The 21331-nt window shown below is 44.1% G+C and overlaps 1 protein-coding gene and 1 long non-coding RNA gene across 10 annotated transcripts in view; one reads left to right on the top strand and one right to left on the bottom strand.

The window, feature by feature from the left end:
• Nucleotides 1–21331, bottom strand: part of ARSG (arylsulfatase G) — a 1970563-nt gene that overhangs the window by 615741 nt on the left and 1333491 nt on the right. For all 9 annotated transcript variants that reach the window (XM_085617295.1, XM_085617292.1, XM_085617290.1 and 6 more), the window contains one exon: nt 5986–6173. In XM_085617295.1, the coding sequence (XP_085473421.1) occupies nt 5986–6173 (188 nt within the window). The remainder of the gene's footprint in view (nt 1–5985; nt 6174–21331) is intronic.
• LOC146810303 (uncharacterized) overlaps nt 1–21331 on the top strand; it is a 138427-nt gene that overhangs the window by 104737 nt on the left and 12359 nt on the right. The window lies entirely within an intron of this gene.

Below are 21331 nucleotides of genomic sequence, written 5' to 3'. Positions count from 1 at the left end.
CTCTCTGGGCCAACCTGACTTAACGAACCCACACACTCGTTGTAAAATCTCATCAGTGAGAGCTTTAATCCAACTGTCTGCAGTATCAAGGCCATGCTCTGGTAAGTCGAGTGAGGCCACAGGCAATACTTGTCTACAGTGCTTAATTTGTAAAATAATAAGTGCCGGGGCTCTAACCAGGAGGCCACTACACCTTGCACCACCAATTGCCTGTCATCACTGCCAATGACGGTACCAAAACAACTGCTAACCAGCTCTTTCACCTTCAAGTGCGACAGTCCAGATTATTCCTGGTCCCCAGTGCTAAAGAAATGGCTGAGGAGGCAGGAATTCTTATTTTTTTAAAATGTATTTTGTGTTCATAAACGAACGATGTTCTGCTCATCTCTAAATTAGATGAGCAGCCATAAGGGTGGTGATGATAGTTAAGTGCCGGTGCTGAGCACAGGAAACTAATTAAGTGCCAGAGCCGAGCACCGGAAAGCACCAACTCAAATTAAGCACTGCATGTCTAACGTGTTGTGACGCGCACAGTCAGGCAGGCCAGGCAGACTAAGGCCTCCTGCTGCGCATGCGCAAGACCATCTCAACGTCTCTGCCGGCGCGAGACCCAATTTCATGAAAACATGAATTAAACACAGAAAAACCTCGAGAATACTCCCACCGGGAGTCAGAAAAAACGAGGGCAAAAGAAGTCTATAAAAAAAAAAATGCTCCTATTTTGTTGTGAGGCTATGTGGCTGGAAACGAGTTCGAGGAAGGAGACTCCTATGCCAGCAATGGAGAGGAGAAAGCGTTCTTGGTGAGAAGAAAACGCAGGGCGAAGACGTTGGTGGGGTGAAGTAAGAGAAAGGAACAGTCTTACCACTGGATGAGGGAGTCTTCAAAACGATCAGCACCAAAGGTGAGTAGGGTTGCATGCAGGGTCCAGCGTGTTACTGTCTACCTCAGGATCGTCGCCATAAATTGTAGTAGAATACTTGTAGTCGTTGGTGGGGTTCAACAGGAGTTTATTGTAGAGTAGCTACACAGCAGACATGAAAGCGAGGTGAAAACCCATCCAGCTCCAACAGCTCTCGGTACCATTTGAATGTACAGAACCCAGCAACAGGGCAACCAGGCAACGCATCAACATTCTATCAGGTGAAGCCTGAGGTGGAGCATAGGATAAGATGGAACAGCGTAAGGCTGTAACGCTAAAGCAATATAGTGGAGGGAATACCACACACTGCAAGCAATGGAGAAGGAAATATACACCATAAAAGCCAAAAACAAGATAAATACTCCTCTGGGCTGAGTCAAGATGAAAGGTGTAGTGTCTCAAGCACATATCTGAAAAAAGACAGTTCACAGAAGCCAATAGATGAAGGGCACAGCCCCAAAGCCCATTCCGAGAATACAGTAGACAAAAGGTCTGTTTGACAGCTGTACTGTCAATCAGACCTAAAATGGACACAGTGAATCAAACAAAAGAAAAAGTAAATCACACAGAGGAACAGGGCCCCTATACAGTACTGCCCCTACATTTTTTATTTATTTCTTCTGACGAATTAGAAGGGAGGTTTGTAATAGGTAGGAGAAGACTGATAATAATACACATACCTCACTCTTTCTAAAGTTGCCATCTTTGTGAGGTCTTTCACCACGTCAACGAAGGCACGTTTTCCAAGATCAAGCAATAGTTTTTGACTTCCATGCCCTCTTTGTGGTTATATGTTTTTCAGAATTTACTTTTTTTTAATTTATTTTTTATTTAATGCGATTTTATATAGCATGAACATTACCCGAAGGTGTCAGAGCGCTTAACAAAAGAACCAGTTGCGTTACATAAGGACTTTGGTTTACATGAGTTACATAAGATAGGATAGGATAGGATAGGATATATGTTTATAGAGCGCTTAATTGCCATGGCGTCTTGGCGCTAGGATATGTGAAAGGAAGTACGGCCTGAGTTAACAGGAGGACTAGGTGGAGGTGAACAGCCATGTTTTCAAGTCCTTCCTAAAGAGCTGCCGATACAAGAGATACAAACAGAAAAAAATTGCAAATATACAAGTGGAGTAAAAGGAGGGAAAAATTGCAGATGTACACGTTGTAAAGCCTCTCAAGGAAGAGATACTACCATTCCTATGTGATTTTAGAGTTTCTGTTTTGTAAGTACAGAGGTCTACTACATACTAGTGGCTAGAGTTATATAAATATACAAATAGCAAATTCACTCAGGATTACATTTTAACAGCGATTAGGCTTAGAAATGATATATTACATATTTACAGAGCAGGAAATTCTTGCCATCGTTCAGCCAGGTGTTCAGCAGCTCCACTGAGAATCGGCCATGTGGTTCGGGTCATAAATCTAGAGAGCTAGTGGCAGAGCAGTGTTCAGTAGTTTGGTACCTTGAGAGTCAGGGTGGGGGTGCCTCTGGTAGGTAACTAAGGAGATTCTGACTCTCCCTTCAGATGCATGGATATTTTTAATGGCTATTTCAGTGTAGACCCGGCTCGGGCGCCATCTTAGGCCAGGCTCTGCCTCGAGTCCTCAGCCCAGTTTACGGTCAAAAACATCTCAAAGTCCCAAGGTAAACACATTTTGGGGGAGGAGGGGTCTTCAGGGAAGCCAAGCAAGTTATGTGGTCTACGCCACCATACACCCTTTGGACAGTTGCACCTTCCTTGCCCACTCCACCTATGCGCGCAGTGTCTCCAGCTCGACCGCCCCTCACCAAGCCATCTTAGGGTCAGGTGCCCGCTTCAACAAGCTCCCCGGGATCCTCCCCAGATCCAAGGGGGCAACAGGGGGTGGGGGTGGAGGACCCCCACTTAAATTCCTCCGGTACTCCTGCTATTAAGGGGCCTGGTCCCCGCTCGGGGTGGCAGCGCTTTGGATGTAGAGTGAAGTGGTAGCGCGCCACGTCTCGCCAAGGCAGGCAGAGCTCTCACCTTTGCTCCCGCTGGCCATTCACTATCGGTGCCCCGTCCATCCAGATGACTGTCACCGCAGTGAGTGGCCCTCAAATCGAGATGCGGGCCGAGGATTGGGGGGCATTGTTAACTGGGTAAAAACGGAGGTCGACGGCCTCACGGTGCACTTCTTACGGCACCAGGCTCGTCCTCTCAGCTCACCAGGTGCCATCTTTGCGTAGTCATAGGCGGGGACGTCACGGCCCGATGTTTAATCGGAGAAGGGCGATAATGATCTTCGAGTGATCAGCCTGCATTCCGGTTTCGGAATCATTGTTCAGGGTGGGAAAACAAAGCCGCTCAGGAAGTTGGAAAGAGGGTTCAACATAGAGCATCAGCTCCGAGCGGCCATGATGGGCTGGCTCCTCCTCTCACCTCTTACTTCTCACTGAATTATACTGCATACGTAAATAGGAGCCCTATTGCAGAATGGAAGCCATGGTTGGACTTGCATCATTTTAAAAATAATCCTTTTATTCATTTTCTTACTACTGTTGTAAGTTTTCATACAGTTAACCTAATCACATCAGCTAGCACCAACATATTCAGTGATGGAATGACATCAGAAGATGTGTTGATGAGATGGGCAATACACCTATGGAACGGGTTACATAATGATTAACAAAGATGTTAATGAGCCTTGGTTTGCAGTTTTACATCTGTGCTGGAAACTAATGATGCTGAGCCACCGGTAAATCAAGGAAAATTTCAGGCGTAACTGCGCCAGATATAGAGGATTACATTGAATTACGTCGAGCCAAGTTGTTTGAGGTGATTGGAATATTTTACAGCCATAGTTTAATAAATGTGGACATATTTACTCAAACAGTTGTACTCATAGCATTCAAATGTGCAGTCACACTTTTAATATATCTAATTAAGATACGTTTCCGAAATAACACCATTGTGTATAATGCACAGGTGTGCTTATGTGGGGGTTGCAGCCTTATCCATGCAAAGATATGAAAATGCTCAGCTCTGAAAAAGACAGAACTCCTCAAACACAAGCCACCTTCGCATTGTTGCTTCCAGTAGGTTCATGTGTGCCTCATCATACACTCCAATGCGAACAGTCAACTCATTAAACACAGAGCCCAAAGGGAAAATCGAACCATGTGTCAAACGTTTCAAATTGACACGATGCATGCCTTCATCAGCTAGGTGTGCTATGCTTTTCTCTCTGGGTCTAATATGTCTGACTATTGTGAAAGACATTAACAAAATAGGATCTCAATATACAGAGGGGCCTCTAGTTAACAGGTCACAAAGAACAGCTCTGCTAAAAACCACTCTATTTCTGAAACTGGAAGTCAGGAGATGGCACTTATGAAAAAGCTGGGCGAAGAACTCCCTGATGAACTGGAATGTGGCCCCGAGAAATTACCTGTGGCTGAGTTTAATTCAAAGCTCCTATCTATCGTTTTTCAGAGACGCCTTTGGTGTAACTGGTATGGTTAACCCTACAGTGCTCCAGAACTCAATCCGCTTACCCCCGATGAGTCCGAAAAAGGATTAAACATTTCTAATAATCCACATTTGTCAAAAGCGCAAACAATCACCCTTGTAAGGGTCTCTAGGCGCTGGGGGCCGTCAGGGAGATTAAGCAAGCTATTGCCCAGAGTCACATGGTGCTGGGCTAATCTGCCCCGGGCCCGGGGATCGAACCGTGATCCCCAGATTCTGGAGTCAGTCGCCCTGGCCGCGTTGTTGGTGTGGCTTGTGTTCATTTGCAGAGGGAATATGAGCTAACATTTGAGGCTGGACTCTCCCTCTTGGTGCAAAGCCATAACTGACTTGTGAATGGTTGGTACCTGTCTTTAGAGGCAGTGACGAAAAAAAGACAACTGAAAGTAATTCGGCACAAAGTGATTACAAGTGGGACATGAATTCAAGCAGTCCACCCATCACTTTTTTGTTGAACTCCTAAATGGGGACATAAGTCAATGAAAAGCTATCGAACTGCATCAGCTATGCTGTCATGGGCAAATACTGCATAATGAAGGGGCAGGTATTGTTGCATGTCATAATAAATGGAAATACAAGAGTAGACCCGATAAGGAACTGAAGCAGGTAACACATCTGCACAGTGCATTTACTTTGATGGTACAGAGAAAACTCGGCGTGAGACTGAGGAACTTATTTGAACTTTCTAGGGAAACCAAAATCTTCCAATTTCTAGAGGAAACCTTAAACATATGGTAACGTGCATCTACTGAATTTCCTCCACAATACTTTCCCCACGGTGGAGGAAACTGAGCTTGTGGATTTTACTCTCTATTTAGTGTCCTCCCAAAAATGGATGATTTTCGGTGACGTCAAAACTCTCAAATGGGGACAGAGCTCGCTGGTGCAGTTCATGTGCATTTTATTTGATCAAAGTTGAGAGAAATTTAAGAGTAGGACCATATATTTTAGAATGAAAGTTACGGCTGTCTGCGTCATGAGGAGAGTAAGCATTGAAGAAAAAAATGTAATGTAAAGTACGACAGGAGGAAATATTCCCATCACATCCCCACCGCACAGACCACATGCGAATTAACGTTTTCCCCCAAATGTCTAATGCCTAGACTGATTCAACATTTAGAGCTAGTGGCATCAGAAGAGAAGGGAACTGTCCCTGAGGGTTTTTGCAGAAGGGCAAACAACTGCCATTCTTAGCAGTTAGGAGGAGCACCCGATGCTGCGGTGGCATTCACAGTGGTGGTGAGAGAGCTCTATACCATGCCTAGTAGCTATAGAGAACCTATGTAGGTTAAGGATAACTTGGCATATCGACTTATGAGAGTTCTATGGAGCTCCTGAACCAAGCCCCGGTCAAATAAGAAAAGTGCTTTACATTTGTAGTTGGTGCAAGAATGTTAGTGCAAACATCCCAGTAAAGAACGGGCATGAGGATGGCCCCCACACAAGCTTAAATTAACTATGTCTCCCAGTTTACAAAACTGACACAACACAAACTCAGAAAATAACAATTAGAATCATGCAGACAAGCAAACTTTGTTGGTAATAAGGAGAGGAACATTACCTATTATACCGGTCACATAGCCAGCATTCTTCAAAACCTGGGCTAAGGTAGTCTCATTCAATGGGAGACCACCAACTGATGAAACAGCAAAGTTGTGTGTAACCCCATTGCGAATTCCAAGCCTTCCACTGAGCAAAGAGGCACGTGATGGTGAACAGGTGGAAGCAGCGGAGTGAAAGTCCACAAACCTAACATCAAAGAAAAGAGGAGTATCTTTATCAGTGAAGCATTAACAAAGCTAAGATGAGGTACAACAATGTAGACTGAGATTTTATATAAAGGGATTTTGATTTTGGTATATGTTTCTTAATCAGAAGGACTGAACTGAACAGACCTTGTCCTAAAATGCTATACAACTGTGTTCACTATTTCACTCTCACAACACTTGAAAACCAGAGGTTATCTAACAAATCTTTAATCTACATATACTTACTTCCTTTATGCATCTGTATACCCTCTATGTACTTGGATCTATATATTCATTACTTTTCGCCTAAAAATGCATACCCAATGCACTACCCTATTTCTCACCCTATACCTCTATCTATATCTTTAATCTACATATACTTACTTCCTTTATGCATCTATATACTTTCCATGTACTTATGGATCTATATATTTATTACTTTCTTATAATTCAGCATATCCAATGCAATACATATTTCTCACTCTATACCTTTCTCAATATCTTCTACCTCAACTCTCTGACTCATCTCAAACCTCTGTCTACTACTCTTTCCAATGCACTACCTTATTTCTCCCCTATACCTCTATTAATATATTCTCTACATCCACTCACTCATTCATCCCATACCACTACTAGGATCCCCAAAATAACCCTTTCTAGACTCTCTCTTACTCTACCCCTCCTTGCATCATTTGACACCTCTTTTACTATACCGATGCCCCAAAACAAGCTTTTCTAAACTCTTCCCTCTGACTCTTCCCCTCCACGTCCCTTTTTACTCATCCCAAGCCTCCTCCCACTGCTATGACCTCCAAAACAAAAAAAATAAAAACAAAAAGTCTCAATCCTTCAATCTTCTATCCCTCCACTATCCTTATCAATCAAAATAAGAGACTAACATGTCCACTTCTCAAATTTCATATTTCACTATACTAATTCACAACTAATCCTTTATGGGTTCCAGAGTAGCGTGGTACTCGCCGAAAAAGCACTCCAGCATCTCATCAGGGGAAGAAAGCACAAACTAAATGCAAACCTGTTTCCCTCTTCTATTCCTCCGCTACCCTTCTCATTCCATAACTGAATAACTTATCCACCACTCAAATTACTTTCATATTTCACTATACTAATTCACCACTGATCCTTAATGGGTCCTGGAGTAGCATGCTACTCGCCAAAAAAGCACGTCAACAACCCATCAGGGGTAACAAGAGCAATATAAATGCAAACCTTTCCCCCCTATTCTATCCCTCCGCTATCCTTCTGAATCTAAATAACTGACTAAGCTATCCACCAGTCCAATTACTTTCATATTTCACTATACTAATTCCACACTAATCCTTTATGGGTTCCGGAGTAGCGTGCTACTCGCCAAAAAAACGCTTGGACGCCTCGTCAGGGGTAGTAAGTGCTATATAAATGCAATTACAATACAATACATCATAAATAGTAGGAGTTGAAATTTTACTTTTGTAAAGTAGGTGAGACAATTGGAACATTGAAACATCTATAGTCTTATATTTAAATGAAATCAAACTGCTGAAACCCCCATATAAACCAATCTACGATCGTGTCGCTCAGAAATGCAAACTCATCATGAGGCATCTAAGATCTTCATGCCTCTTTATCCCCAGCTCAAAGTTGTTGCTTATCCAAGCTAGAACATTATGTTGCTGTGCAAAGCATTCCATGTTTCCTGTTTCTCAGCTTTGAGTACATCAGCAATAATAAAACTACGTCTTATGAAATACCTACATCTTGTGTCCTTAATCTCATGCATTTTGTATTTTACTGTCTTGTTTTTTCTGGGTTTGGGCTTGAATCAGACACTTTATGTGGAGCTGTGGCTCTGATACACTAATGTCCTTAGATGGCACTTTAGGTCACGGTTGTGCTGCTGTGTCAGTGTTCTGGCTAGGGTGAGAGTTTTGTATACAAATGATGTTGGTCAAGAATCTTATTGGTGAGCCGGAAAGTCTCTAAAGCAGAAAGACTAGTGGATATCCTTGAGGAATTTTATGTTGATTATATGTTGAGCCAACAGCACTTGATAAAATGGCTCACTGTCAACGTTGGGGCTGGGGTTGCTGTGAAATATCCCCTTTTGTGGTCTCTCTGATGGTTCACAAACTTCTTTATGTAAAAGAACTAGAGCTGTCTGTTCCGTATACAATAGGTTACTTGAAAGGAAAAGCCGGAGTCAGCCAGAGGGTCAGCGTAGTTCTGGAACCTAAGGGATGAAGGAAATGTAAGGGCTGGGAGTATGACCAAGCGGGCTTTGGAACATATCAATAACTGAATTCATCTACATGGTGTATCCTTGTGTGCACGGTCCGTCTGAATTACATTATTTAGTAATGTTGAGTTTTATCCTCATCTTTTTGAGGCCATCTAGTCATCTATATATTTTATCTCCTTTTTACTTTGATCCAGTGCGCTATTTGAGCTGGTGGTTTCCAGTGCTCAGCACCGGCATATAATCATCAACACTGGGCACTTTTCATGAGCGCCAGTTAAGGACACATTCATTTATGGTAAGTAATTTGTCCAGAACCACAGGATGTTGAGCCGTGACTAGAACCTGGTACCCCAGCCCCGAAGTCAGCAGCTCTAGCCATTTTGCCCCATCTTCTCCCCACCTTAATGGTTAGTAGTTGGTTACTTTTTAGGCAGCGCTAACAGAAGACATGGGCAGGTGCAAGCTGACTCCTGATGAGAAACCCAGCACTTATTGTTTTAACAAATTAACCACTGCTTTTATCTAGCACAACCTGTATTCTTTGCTTATTTTTCCAAAAACACTGACGCAAAACAGTCTGGAGCAGACCTTTTGCCTATCCCCATCTGGTACCTTCCTACCTTTTCGCAGAGACCGAAAAGCATGAAGCTTTAGACATTCATGGTTGGTCCTAACATTTCACTGAGGAGAGTTATGGCTGTTCCAATGGCTGGGCTTAGACCTTCTCTGGCTATAGTAGTTGCCCATTTTGTAGGTCGAGAATCAGCGCACATGCGCTGTCTGCAAGACCTGTGGTAGTCACTATAACGACTGTAATCCCACCTGCTGCTTATCATAGGTTGATTGCAGCGTCGCTCTTCTTTGCAGCCTCCTAATTGGTTCCCAACCCGATGATTCACTTCCGCTTTCTTCCTGAGGGGCACCGCTCAACTACAGATTGATTTTCATTGATTTGTGGCTGTCCACTTTAATTAGGAACTATTTCTTCTAAGCCCCTCCCACTCCGCCTGCCCTCTATTTTTCATTATTTAAATTTGTCACAAAGCACTTTCAGCGCAGCACACCACAATGTCAAGGCTCTTATGGCGCCTGTTTCACAAGGGTGCAGTTTCTCTTTCTTTTCAGTGCAAGGCAGTTCCGAAATCAACCATGCTTTCCTGTTCAGCGGAGGGCTTGTTATCTAGACTCTGCATTTTCTTTGGTGCTGTTCCAGGGAGATGAAGAGATAGAGGCCGCATGCCTTGCAAAGGAACAGATGGTTTGATAAATGCCACGCTGCTGGACACCAGGTAATTTGAACAACTCCGGTTCAAATCCAAAGACCATCTGCATAAATATTTTTACTTACAAACCAAATAAGCACATTCCATTGATTTCCATTTTCATAGTCTGTTGTTTGCACACCATTCCCCCCGCTTCCTGGCAGCAACTTGCTAATCAGCCAGAACTGGCTTTGTAATTTGGAAGAGGCATCTGTTGCACTGCGCTGTGCACACATTTGTTTTTCGTTTTACTGTACCCTCGGGCAGAACTTCATTAGCTCTTGTGAACTAGAAATACAGTTTGCCCACGCTCCAGTTGCCTACGGGGAAGCCCATTTCTGCCTGCTCTAGAGACCGGGGAGCCGAAACTACACCCCCAGCCAAGCCATGCGGACGCCGCCAATGTCAGCTGTACCCGCCGGCAGGCGCATATATTCCGGCCAGGGGTCCGCAGCACATGACCCACGCGGGCTTGCCCGGGAGGCGCCCGTGCAAAGCCCAGGCCAAGGGCGGGCCCATCTGCGCCCATCAGCGGCCGTCAGAGTCCGGGCTGGGCCACCCCACTTTCATGAAGAAGCCATCATGGGTAAGCGTAAACTCCAGTGTACTACTGATATGGTAAAGGCTAAGGCAAAGGTACCACATAACGGTGCCTCCATTAAATCCTACCTAACAAAAGCTGTGGGAGCCTTAACAACTGAGATTCATAATGTAGAGATACAGTTGGGCCTGGAGAACGAGGCAGCATCTAGCAACACCCCCTCTTCAGTAGTTCCACGCCACGTAACTCCAGGATCAGATACTGCTATTGACCCAGTAGCGGGGGTTAGTGACTCTATCTGGGACAATCAAACTCTGCTGACCTTACATCAGGGCCCTGGTGGGAACACTGAAAGGAATACATCTATGGCAAAAATCATAGCCCCTAATAAAAAAAGGAGGAGGAAAGGCCTAAGTCGGGTTTTTTTACAAAGGAACTGTCAATCCAGGAGGGGGCTGAAAGACACTTGATTACGGAGGAGTGGTCACTCTCTCATCTTAATACAACAATCACTGACTCAATCTTGTCACACATCGATGCACTTTTTGGGACGCTTAGGGAGGAATTAATTCTGTTAAATTTGGGCTAGAAGGGATGATGGAGAACCTGTCCAGAATAGAGTTTAAATTGGGTGGTTTGGCGGACTCTAGTACTACGGTCAGGAGGAAGGGCAATAATGTCTTGTGCAACGAGTCTAATAGCACCTATAATACTCAATACACTCATAAGGTAACATCTACGGGGGAAGAGTGTCCTAATATCAAACTCTCAGGGCCCCTGAAATCCAACGAGGTTCCCTTAGGGAACAGCATTTGCACCAGACAGGGAGTCAGTAGTGGCACCCAATAGAGGCCTGAAATCCCACTCACAACGGGGCCAGGTAAATCATCTATACAAGGGTCTGCTAACCTAGGAAGACTTCACTTACAACCCGAGGCTACGCCGTTGGTATCTGTTTTAATAGGGGTGCCCCCTCTCAAACAAAACACTACGGAATCAACAGAAGAGCTCATCCGTAAAGTTACATTTTGGTGTAAAAAACTCTACGCTGGGGGGCTTTAGAGCATCCTCACATATGGCGGGTGGAATGGGTTGGATGCCACCCTAAATCAGAAGAGGGTGATTGCATAGTCATTCATTTTGATCAGACAGGCATAGCAGGCTAGCTTTTTTTTCCCAAGAGAATATAACCGTGGCCCGGGTGGGATTACAGCATTGCCATTGGGTTTCTTCTATCCCCCAGTCATGGTCGAGCGGGCCAAAGACCCAAAAGTTCTGCTAAGACAACCCCCAGGCGAAGGAAGTTACGAGTCAGGTGCTAGAACTAAGAACAACGGTGGCTACCCCTTTTATTGAGCACCACCAACCAGTCTATAGGTCACTTAACTTCGGTCGATGTAACAGGAGAAGGGGTTACAGATAGTAGGCTTGAATTAGCAAATAGATTTACCCCATTGAGCCAGCTGGACAGTAATGACTGACTAACCAATTGTTCACCTACGCATGGGCAAGTAACAGGTAGTTGTAGGGATTATACTATCAGTCCCATACGGGGAGAGGAGGTTAGCGTGGTGGAGCATAGCAGGGCTAAAAAACAAAACTGACGATGTCAGGTGGAATGGTTTACTAAGGGAATATGATGTGGTCGGGCTTCAAGAGTCCTGGGAAACCGAAAATATTTTTGGGTTGGATGGTTACACAACTTATTTTGATCCATCCTTCAAGGCCATCTGCAGCTGGTAGGCCAAAGGGCGGTTTAATAACCCTAATTTCTTTAAAGGTTATAGGCAACCATTGTAAACTGGACTCCGGGTCAGTAAACTGTTTAGCGGTTCAGATCACGCCCATCAATCCACCTAAAGTACTTATTGTCAACTTTTAAAATTCATTTGACAGTTGGGTAGTCTTAATTGTTTTCTGGAGTCTTATAAGGAAAAGCAAGTTACACCTTATTCGGTTATCATCTTAGGAGATTTTAATATACATTTACGCCCAAAGAACTGCCATATCACCAACAGTCTAAGTCCTTATAATTACTTAGAGACACATTTTGAACATTCACAATAAGGGGAATTTTTAGAGAATATTTTAGCGGAACTTGGTCTATCAAATCCCAGTGACATGTGTGGCAAGGATGAAATTCCATACTTTAAGGGAAGAGGAATGAATTCTATTATTGATAACATCTTTATTAATACTGCCTTGGTACCCCTGGTTGTGGCATATACATCTATGTGGTCACATTTTAGCGATCACAACCCTATACATCTTATATTGGCAGGGGTTATCAAGACGAATCCTAAAACCAATAGATGTGTTCCTATTTCTGATGTAAACGCGAAAGACCAAGGCCGTAGACTTAAGTGGTGCAAGTTAGTTCTGGATGAGTTTTATGATGATTTAGTGAATACTGTTGGAACGGAGATTGATCTCTGTCTAGATGATATGATAAGGGACAATAAGATCATTACAGCATATGCAAAGATCTGTAATCAGGTGGCCAGAGCCCTTACATATCTGTACAAGGAATTACCAAACAGAGGTGAGAGGTGATTTGATCACAACTGTACAGAAGCCCACCAAAAGTTGCTGGTCACCCTAAAGCATAAACCACAAGATAAAATTTTAATAGCTGCCCTTAGGAAAATGTATAAGTTGGCTATACACACACGCAAATCTGAAATTAAACACAAGGCATAGAACGATCTATTTTCTATTGACGTCATGTGGAACAGTGCCAAGTTCTGGGAAATCGTTAATAAACCATTTTTCTCAGATACTAAGGGAAGTCCACTGGAATGTAATATTCCAGAGGAGGAGTGGTTTAGCCATTTTAAACATATATCTGGCGATCAGGAGGACCAAGGAACTCCAGGTACATCGTTTATGGTTGAGGCTTATACCTTGGTCTTCACAGATAAAGAAGTAGCTGTGGCAATCGCCCAAATGTCAAGTAATAAGGCTCCTGGACCAGATGGTGTCCCGGCCAACCTTTTTAAATCCAACGTGATATTATGGTCAAAACTATTAGCTCACGTTTTTATTATGGCCTGTAAATTTGGCATGCCTAGATCATGGTCTCAGTCAATTATAGTCCCAGATTTAAAAAAAAGAAAACAGAGGAGACCCACAAATGCCAATCTCACTCATAGCTACAGCAGTGAAAGTGTTAGGAAGAGTGGTACTCAGTAAACTCACTAACTGGCTAAATGAAACCAATATTCTCTCAAATCTGCACTACAGGTTTAGGAAAGGGAGGGGTACCACGGGCCAGTGTCTAAACTTGCATCTGTTAGTAGGGAAGTATACCATTGCCAAGAAAGGGTAGCTATATCTGGCGTTCATGGATATTTCCTCGGGTTTTGACCGGTTGAACAGATCCAAGTTATGGGCATTATTACTAAATTTAGGCGTGGACAAGAATATTGTAAACTTCCTGGCCGACCTGCAGCCACAGTGAGAATTGATCAAAGGGGCAACCACACGCAGGGAATACTCATCATAAAAGGAGTAAGACAGGGATGCATCCTAGCCCCCCTATAATATAGCCTTATAGCCCGCCGTAGCGGGCTATACCGGCTGTTAAAGGCCCGCTGCAGCGTTAAAGGCCCGAGCCGAAGCAGCGGGACTTTAAAAGGCGGTATAGCCCTGCTACGAAGGGCTATAAGGCTATTAGAACATTCTGCCACTAGAGGGCAGAATGTTCTAACAAAACGAAGCCTTCAGGGAGCGCGAGGGGATTCAAATCCCCTCCGGCTCCCTGAAGTCTTTGTTCACAGCCAGAGCTGTGAACAAAGACACATTGGAATGTTGGCGCTCCGGGCTTATACCAGCCATTATAAGCCCGGAGCACTCCATTGTTTTCAATGGAGCTGCCAACATTCCAATGTTCTAATTCACTTTATATATTCATAATTTGGACTCAGTCTTAGGGGCAGCTAGCAAGGACATCCCGCGTGTGGGGGAGCGGTTGATTCCAGCTCTCCTGTATGCTGATGATGCCGTCCTATTAGCCAGAACTGCGGTTGGCCTACAGCGTCTTTTAACTACCTTTGCCGATTTCATGAGATCGTCGGATCTAAATGTAAACGTTTCCAAATCTCACACAATGATCATGGCCACTAAGCCCAGAAGACCCAAAACGCACTATTGTGAAGGAAATGAGATAGCCAGAGTTACAACATTTACTTATTTAGGTGTTTTATTTGACGAAAGGGGCACGTGGGTACCACAAAAGAAAGCTAAACGAAATGCAATGGCCAGATCCACATTAGCGGTCCTTGATTTTGCAGTTAGGTTAGGGGCAAAGCCAATACAAGTGATGTTAAATATACATGGAGCCAAATGCATTGCCATCTCAAACTATGGCTCTGAAATATGGGGCTATAGAGAAGTCAAGGATATCCAAATGGTGGAAAATACATTTCTAAGAAATCTGCTATCGGTGCCACAATCAACACCCTCTTATATAATTCACCAAGAAACCGGTATAGGTTTTGTGTCAGATTTAATTGGAATGGCACCCCTAATTAAATGGATAGCAATTTGGATAAATCCGGAGCTAGAAATGAATCACAAAATTATGCGCGATTGTCTTGCACTAGATCGAGCAAGTAGAATCGCCTGGTTGAGCTACCTGAAAAGGCTTATAATGCAATTAGGAAGGCCCGAGTTATTTAACTCCCCAGATAAATTATTGAAGGGAAACATGTTGTGGGCCAAGAAAACGTACCTATATTTGGCACATATGGAAAGATAGGCCAGGGAATTGATAAAACCAACGGTACGAGCTTATCAATTATTAAAAGCCTCATGTACAATTGAACCCTATTTAAATGTAGTAACTAACCAGCATCATTGTTTCCTTGGGACTTGCACATGTGACAATTTTTCCACCCAGGATACGTTGCTCTTTGTTTTATTCTGCGAGCATTTTATGCACATACGGAAACGTTTTATTTTACCAATTTTAAGGGGCAACGGGTTTTTACAGGCGAGGCCAGCATATATTTCTAGATGCTGACCAATGTCTGGGAAATTTTTAACATAGCTAGTTTTTTAACTGCGGCAGTCAGAATAAGTAAAAAAAAAAAGAGAGGGACAACCATGATCTAGAATATATTAACTACACTCTTTTTAAACTATTTCCAATGAATTACATTAGTAATTGTTTGTTTACCATGATCAAGATGTAAGTTTGTTATATTTTGTTTGTGTCTATATCACATCACTGTCTTAAAATGATCTTTTGTAGTATGCTTTTATGGTTTTACTTAACCAAATAAAGTGATTTTGACTGACTGGCCTTTGGTTGCAAAATTATGTTTATATATACCGCAAGGCTAAAAAAAGAAATGGAGGGCATTAATAATGCGTTTTCCAAATCAGTTACCTAAGTCCCATATTGTTTTAAAGCTTCCGCCCATCCCTACCATCTCTCCATGTTTAAAAAGTAGGCTCCATTGTGTTTTCCAAACCATTGTTACGACATCTTGCTGTAATGTATGTCTTAATTTCCCCAACTACTACCCCCCTCCCCCCATTCCTTGCCCTACGTCATCAAAAAAGCCTTAGGTCGCAAAATGTAGTGAGGAGAGTGCATTGATGGATGCCGGAATAGCCGTTCCACTTTACCAAATGGTAAGGTTAATCAGTCCGGCCTGCATACTTCTCCATGCTACTAGCTCTATTAATAATAGACATCAAGGCCTTGGTAATGCAGTCTCTGGTCCACCCCAGTCGGCCATTTCCCAGGGCTTAGGGGATTTTTAATGGGTGTAGGTGGCATTTAATGCAGAAAAAATGTTCAGCCCTGCTAAAGCTTTCACAACTAAGCATCCACAATTAAAGGTATTAGCACATTATTTACTGCTCCATTCTCCACAAGCCCCCGCACGGCTGTGAGATGAAGTAGGGGTATCCTTGGCGCTACTGCAATGCCTCAAAAGAAATTAACGGTTTCCAGCCCATCATAATCTATGCAAATTCACACATAATTTCGGTTTATTTGTTCTTCCATTTGAGTGTCTTTCTGTTTGAGTTTCTGACTTTAAAATGTTTTCTGTGCCTTAAAATGTTCATTGTTTTGCTTTATTAACCACCCCACTCTCCAGACCCCTGCCACAGGATTCTGTTGACGTACTCACACACCCTTATTCTTTAAAACATCTGTGGGTTTGTAAAATAACTTAGTTAATTTTTCATTATCTGATTCGCTGATAGGAAGTACTTTTATTTAGGTGCCCTTCTGTGTGTTCTGCCCCAGTCTGATTATATTTCTCTGTTTAGTTATTTACAGACATTAATACAATAACAATAGAACTGTGTGCCTCAGTGCCACCGATGAATGTTTGCAGTTCCTCTTCCGTTGACCTAGCTGCTCTACTCCGGTTTTAGTTTTGTTTACTTGCCCCCTACTGTCCTAACTTCTGCTTACTGTTTCATAATCCCTGACCTCAGTTACCATCTCCTTTTTAGCACCAGCTAAGCTTCTTTTTTGTGTGCCAATGTATTCTTCTCTGCTCACTCGTCTGCATTATTATTAAGCCATTCTCGTTCTTATCTGGAACAATTAACACCACCCCACATCATGCTGCTCCTCTCCTCCTCAATCTCCTTCCTTGTGCCTCATGCTGCTGTTCTCCGCCTCAATCTCCTCCCTTGTGCCTTACCCTACTCTCCTCCTCTCTCTCCTTCCTTGTGCCTCAGGCTGCTCTTCTCACTCTCCTTCCTTGTGCCTTATTTTACTCTCCTCCTTACTCTCCTTCCTTGTGTCCCACGTTACTCTTCGCACTCTCCTTCCTCATGCCTCATGCTGCTGTTCTCCTCACTCCTTCCTTGTGCCTCAAGCTGCTCTTTTCGTCACACTCCTTCCTCGTGCCTCATGCTGCTGATTTCCTGTCTCCTTACTTGTACCTCCTGCTGCTCTTCTCCTCGCTCCTTTTCCTTGTACCTCCTACTCCTCCTCCAGCTCTCCTTCCTTGTACCCCTTCTGCCTCCCTGCTGCTCTTCTCCTCACTTTTCTTTGTTGTAACTCTGGCTGTTCTTCACCTCGCTTTCCTTCCTTGTACCTCCTGCTGCTCTTCTCCTTGCTCTCCTTCCTCGTGACTCACGCTGGTCTTTTCTTCGCTCTGCTTCCTTGTACCTCCTGCTGCTCTTCTCCTCGCTCTCCTTTCCTTGTACCTCCTGCTGCTCTTCTACTCGTTCTCCTTCCATGTAGCTCCTGCTGCTCTTCTCATCGTTGTCGTTCCTTGTCCCTCCTGCTGCTCTACTCCTCGGTCTTCTCCTTTCTTGTGCCTCACACTGCTCGTCTGAGTCTCCTTCCTCGTGCCTCACATTGCTGTTCTCCTCTCTCTCCTTCCTTGTTCCTCATGCTGCTCTTCTCCTCCTCAAATCTCCTTCTTTGTGCCTCACTCCACTCTTCTCCTTTTCAATCTCCTTCCTTGTGCCTCATGCTGCTCTCCTTCTCAATCTCCTTCCTTGTGCCTCTTGCTGCTCTCCTCCTCACTCTCCTTACTTGTGCCTCACGCTGCTTTTTTCCTCACTCTCCTTCCTTGTGCCTCACGCTGCTGTTCTCCTCTTCTTCCTTGTAACTCCTGCTGCTCTTCTCCTCAATCCCCTTCCTTGTACCTACTGCTGCTCTCCTCCTCGCTCTCCTTGCTTGTACCTCCCGCTGCTCTTCTCCTTGCTCTACTTCCTTGTACCTCCTGATGCTCTTCTCCTCACTTTCCTTCCTTGTACCTCCTGCTGTCCTTCTCCTCGCTCTCTTTCCTTGTACCTCCTGCTGCTCTTCACCTCGCTCTCCTTACTTGTGCCTCCCGCTGCTCTTCTCCTTGTTTGCCTTCCTTGTGCCTCCTGCTGCTCTCCTCTTTGCTCTCCTTCCTTGTGCCTCCTGCTGCTCTTCTCCTCTCACTTCTTCCTTGTATCTCCCTCTGCTCTTCTCCTCGCTTGCCTTCCTTGTAACTCCTGCTTCTCTTCTCCACACTCTCCTTACTTGTGCCTCACGCTGCTATTCTTCTCGCTCTCCTTCCTTGTGCCTCCTACTGCTCTCTTCCTCGCTCTCCTTCCTTGTGCCTCCTGCTGCTCTTCACCTCGCTCTCCTGTCTTGTGCCACACGCTGCTCTTCTCCTTGCTCTCCTTCCTTGTACTGCCTGCTGCTCTTGTCCTTGCTCTCCTTCTTTGTACCTCCGGCTCATCTTCTCATCACTCTCCTTCCTTTTGCCTCACACTGCTCTTTTCCTCCTCAAAGTCCTTCCTGATGCCTCACGGTGCTCTTCTCCTCACTCTTCATCCTTGTGCCTCACACTGCTCTTCTCCTCACTCTCCATCCTTGTACCTCCTGCTGTTCTTCTCCTCACTCGCCGTCCTTGTGCCTCACGCTGTTCTTCTCCCCTCCCTCTCTGTCCTATTGCCTCATGCTGCTCTCCTCTCCACTCTTCTTCCTTGTGCCTCACACTACTTTTCTCCTCGCTCTCCTTACTTGTACTGCCTGCTGCTCTTCTCATTAACTCTCCTTACTTATGGTTCATACTGCTCCACAACTATCCCAATACAACACACATAATTCCACTACACACCACATACATAAAACTCCATAACACATAGGTAAAACACATTCCCATTTACAGCGCCAAAAACTCTAACTCAAATAAATGCAAGACCTATTGCATTTTCTATGCGTGTTCTGTCAGGGAACAAAACATTTGGAGTGGATATTGCACAACTACTTGCCTCCCAATACAATCTGTGGCTGTTTTTGCTGCAGGTACTGGTGTGAGTGATTGAGTTGTTGGCCTCTGATTTCAGCAGAAGTGACTTAAACATTTCAGATATGTTATTCACCCCTGGGTTTTAGGAATAGACAAATATAAGCCTGGCCTGCAAGACCATGAGGCTGTGGTCATCGGAGCAGGTCCTTGCACACTTCTTTTTCAAGTCTTCTTTACGCCTTGTACTCTGTACCCCTCAGTCCTTACAATTGTATTGGGGCATTCTTAGTGAATACTGCCAACAATATATTCAACTTAGGAACCATGTATCCTGTCTTTCCGTAAAGCAAACATAAGCTTTTTAATGAGTCAGATTTTGTTTTCAAAATGCCCTTAGTGACAACAGTAAACTAGCAGAGTTGCGTCGTCAGACTGGACCTCCTTACTCTTAGGCCAGACCTTCCCCCTCCACACACAACCTTGCATTGAAGTTCCAAGTGTAACCCCCTTTATCAAATCTGCTGTCTACTGATGAAGAAACTCTGTGGAGGACACCTGTGAAAAGACCACGATGAAATGATGTGGCACAGTAGTGAAGAACGTGCAGACTGTATAGCTTACCTGTACACGGCTCTGAATAATCTCATTAGGTCAACTTCTTTAATAACCTCAACATGCTGCACTCATCTTTAAAATCACCCGTTACACTCCGTTAACCCCCTCAACCCCCAGGCCCCGAACACACGCTGGATATCTTCCAACATCCAATCTCTGATGTGACACTGAAAGAAACCCGCACCCTCCAGCAATACACCTATATTGAAAGATACGGTCAAAATCCAGCAAACACGTCTGATTGAACAGAAAACAAATGTGCGCTTTGACTGGACAGTAGGGATCTGCACAATAAAAGCGCAGGGATGAAAACCTGTTACGAACTGAGCAACAGCCAAGTAGCCGACACAAATGGGGTGTTGTCAGGGACCTGAGTAAGTGAAGTAACACTTTTTTCACTTTACCTTCTACTTGTGTCACAGAAATTCCATTTTAAAACCTGGGAATGGCTCCTGTAGGTCTAACTTGGCCTAATGATCTAACCTTCGACTACCCATGTTCTACAAGAGCCATCTTGAACTCTCCTGAACTTAAAAGAAGCATGGAATAAATATAGGAAACAAGGAATGAGAGGACTGTATCCCCGTCACCCTCTCTCATGCAGTCTCGAGTTTCTGTAAAACCTTGCAGCACCCCGTGATTTGGCCTCTTCATCTGCCCTGCCCATTCCCCCGAGGATGGTAGCCGCTGGACAGGAAATGTATGGTGCCTGTTTCTCCTAGCCCATCTCTCCATAAATGTGCTGTGAATTGAGAGCCGGCAGGGGCGTAGCTTGGGAGAAGGGGGGGGTTGGGGGGGGGGGGGTATGGATGCTGGTGTGTTACATCCCCCATATAAATATATTACTATTTAATAAATAGTTGCGTACACAAGCTTACAGTTGGGTATGGTAAGATGCATGTTCGGTTTCATATGGGGGGGGCGCACACGCACGCACACAACCACACACACACACACACACCTGTTTTGAAGGTCTCAAATTATGGTTATTTTACAAAAACAGTGTTTTAAGTACCCCTCATAATCAGCACTCCTTACCCTTTCCACTGGCCCTTAAGCCGAACTCATTCGCTGCTTCCCATATCATGATATTAACATCATATGCCAGCGTGAATGACTCTGAAGCTCACCCCCCTCCCAGTCTTCCTGACCAAGCTACGCCCTGAGTGCCTGGTAATGCATATAGTCTAAATATATTATTTTCAAAGATGTATGTCAAAGGAATAGAGTGACCCAGTTTTGTGAAGTAATCACCTACCACTAATATTGTGGTATGTCCCAGAGGGAGACTGAGGTAGTACTATTTAAAAAAAAACATGGAAATCATAGCCCAAAGTTGTCTTGTAGCATGTCAAGTTTGAAGTAATCTTTCTTGTTTTATAGTTAAGCTCCAGGATGGGTAGCCACTGTCAAACATACTCTTGAATAGTCTTGGTCATCATGAGCCATCAGAAATGTCTTTTTACTAGTTCCTCCATCTTCCAGATTTATTCCTGGACGTCTTGCCAATGGTAGATCATTACAGCACTGCATAGCCTATCCGTGAAGAGCTTTTTTCAGAGTTCTGATAGAGCGCTTTACCTTGGCAGAATAAGGATTCCGTTCCTTCCTTCGTTGAGAATCTTCTTATACCCTCAGCTCTACATTGGTCTCCTGTTGGGTATTAATGATTTTTGCAAGGAAGGATGCCATTATAACAGACTGTTATAACTTTGTAGGTGGTGGTAAATCTTCTGTGTTTTCGTTTTGTAACAACAAGGTATCTATGTCTGTTCATCAGTCGGGGTAAGTAGT

Source organism: Triturus cristatus, chromosome 7 (assembly GCF_964204655.1).
Source record: "Triturus cristatus chromosome 7, aTriCri1.1, whole genome shotgun sequence".
NCBI lineage: Eukaryota > Metazoa > Chordata > Amphibia > Caudata > Salamandridae > Triturus > Triturus cristatus.
This window is presented reverse-complemented; position numbering and strand designations above follow the sequence as displayed.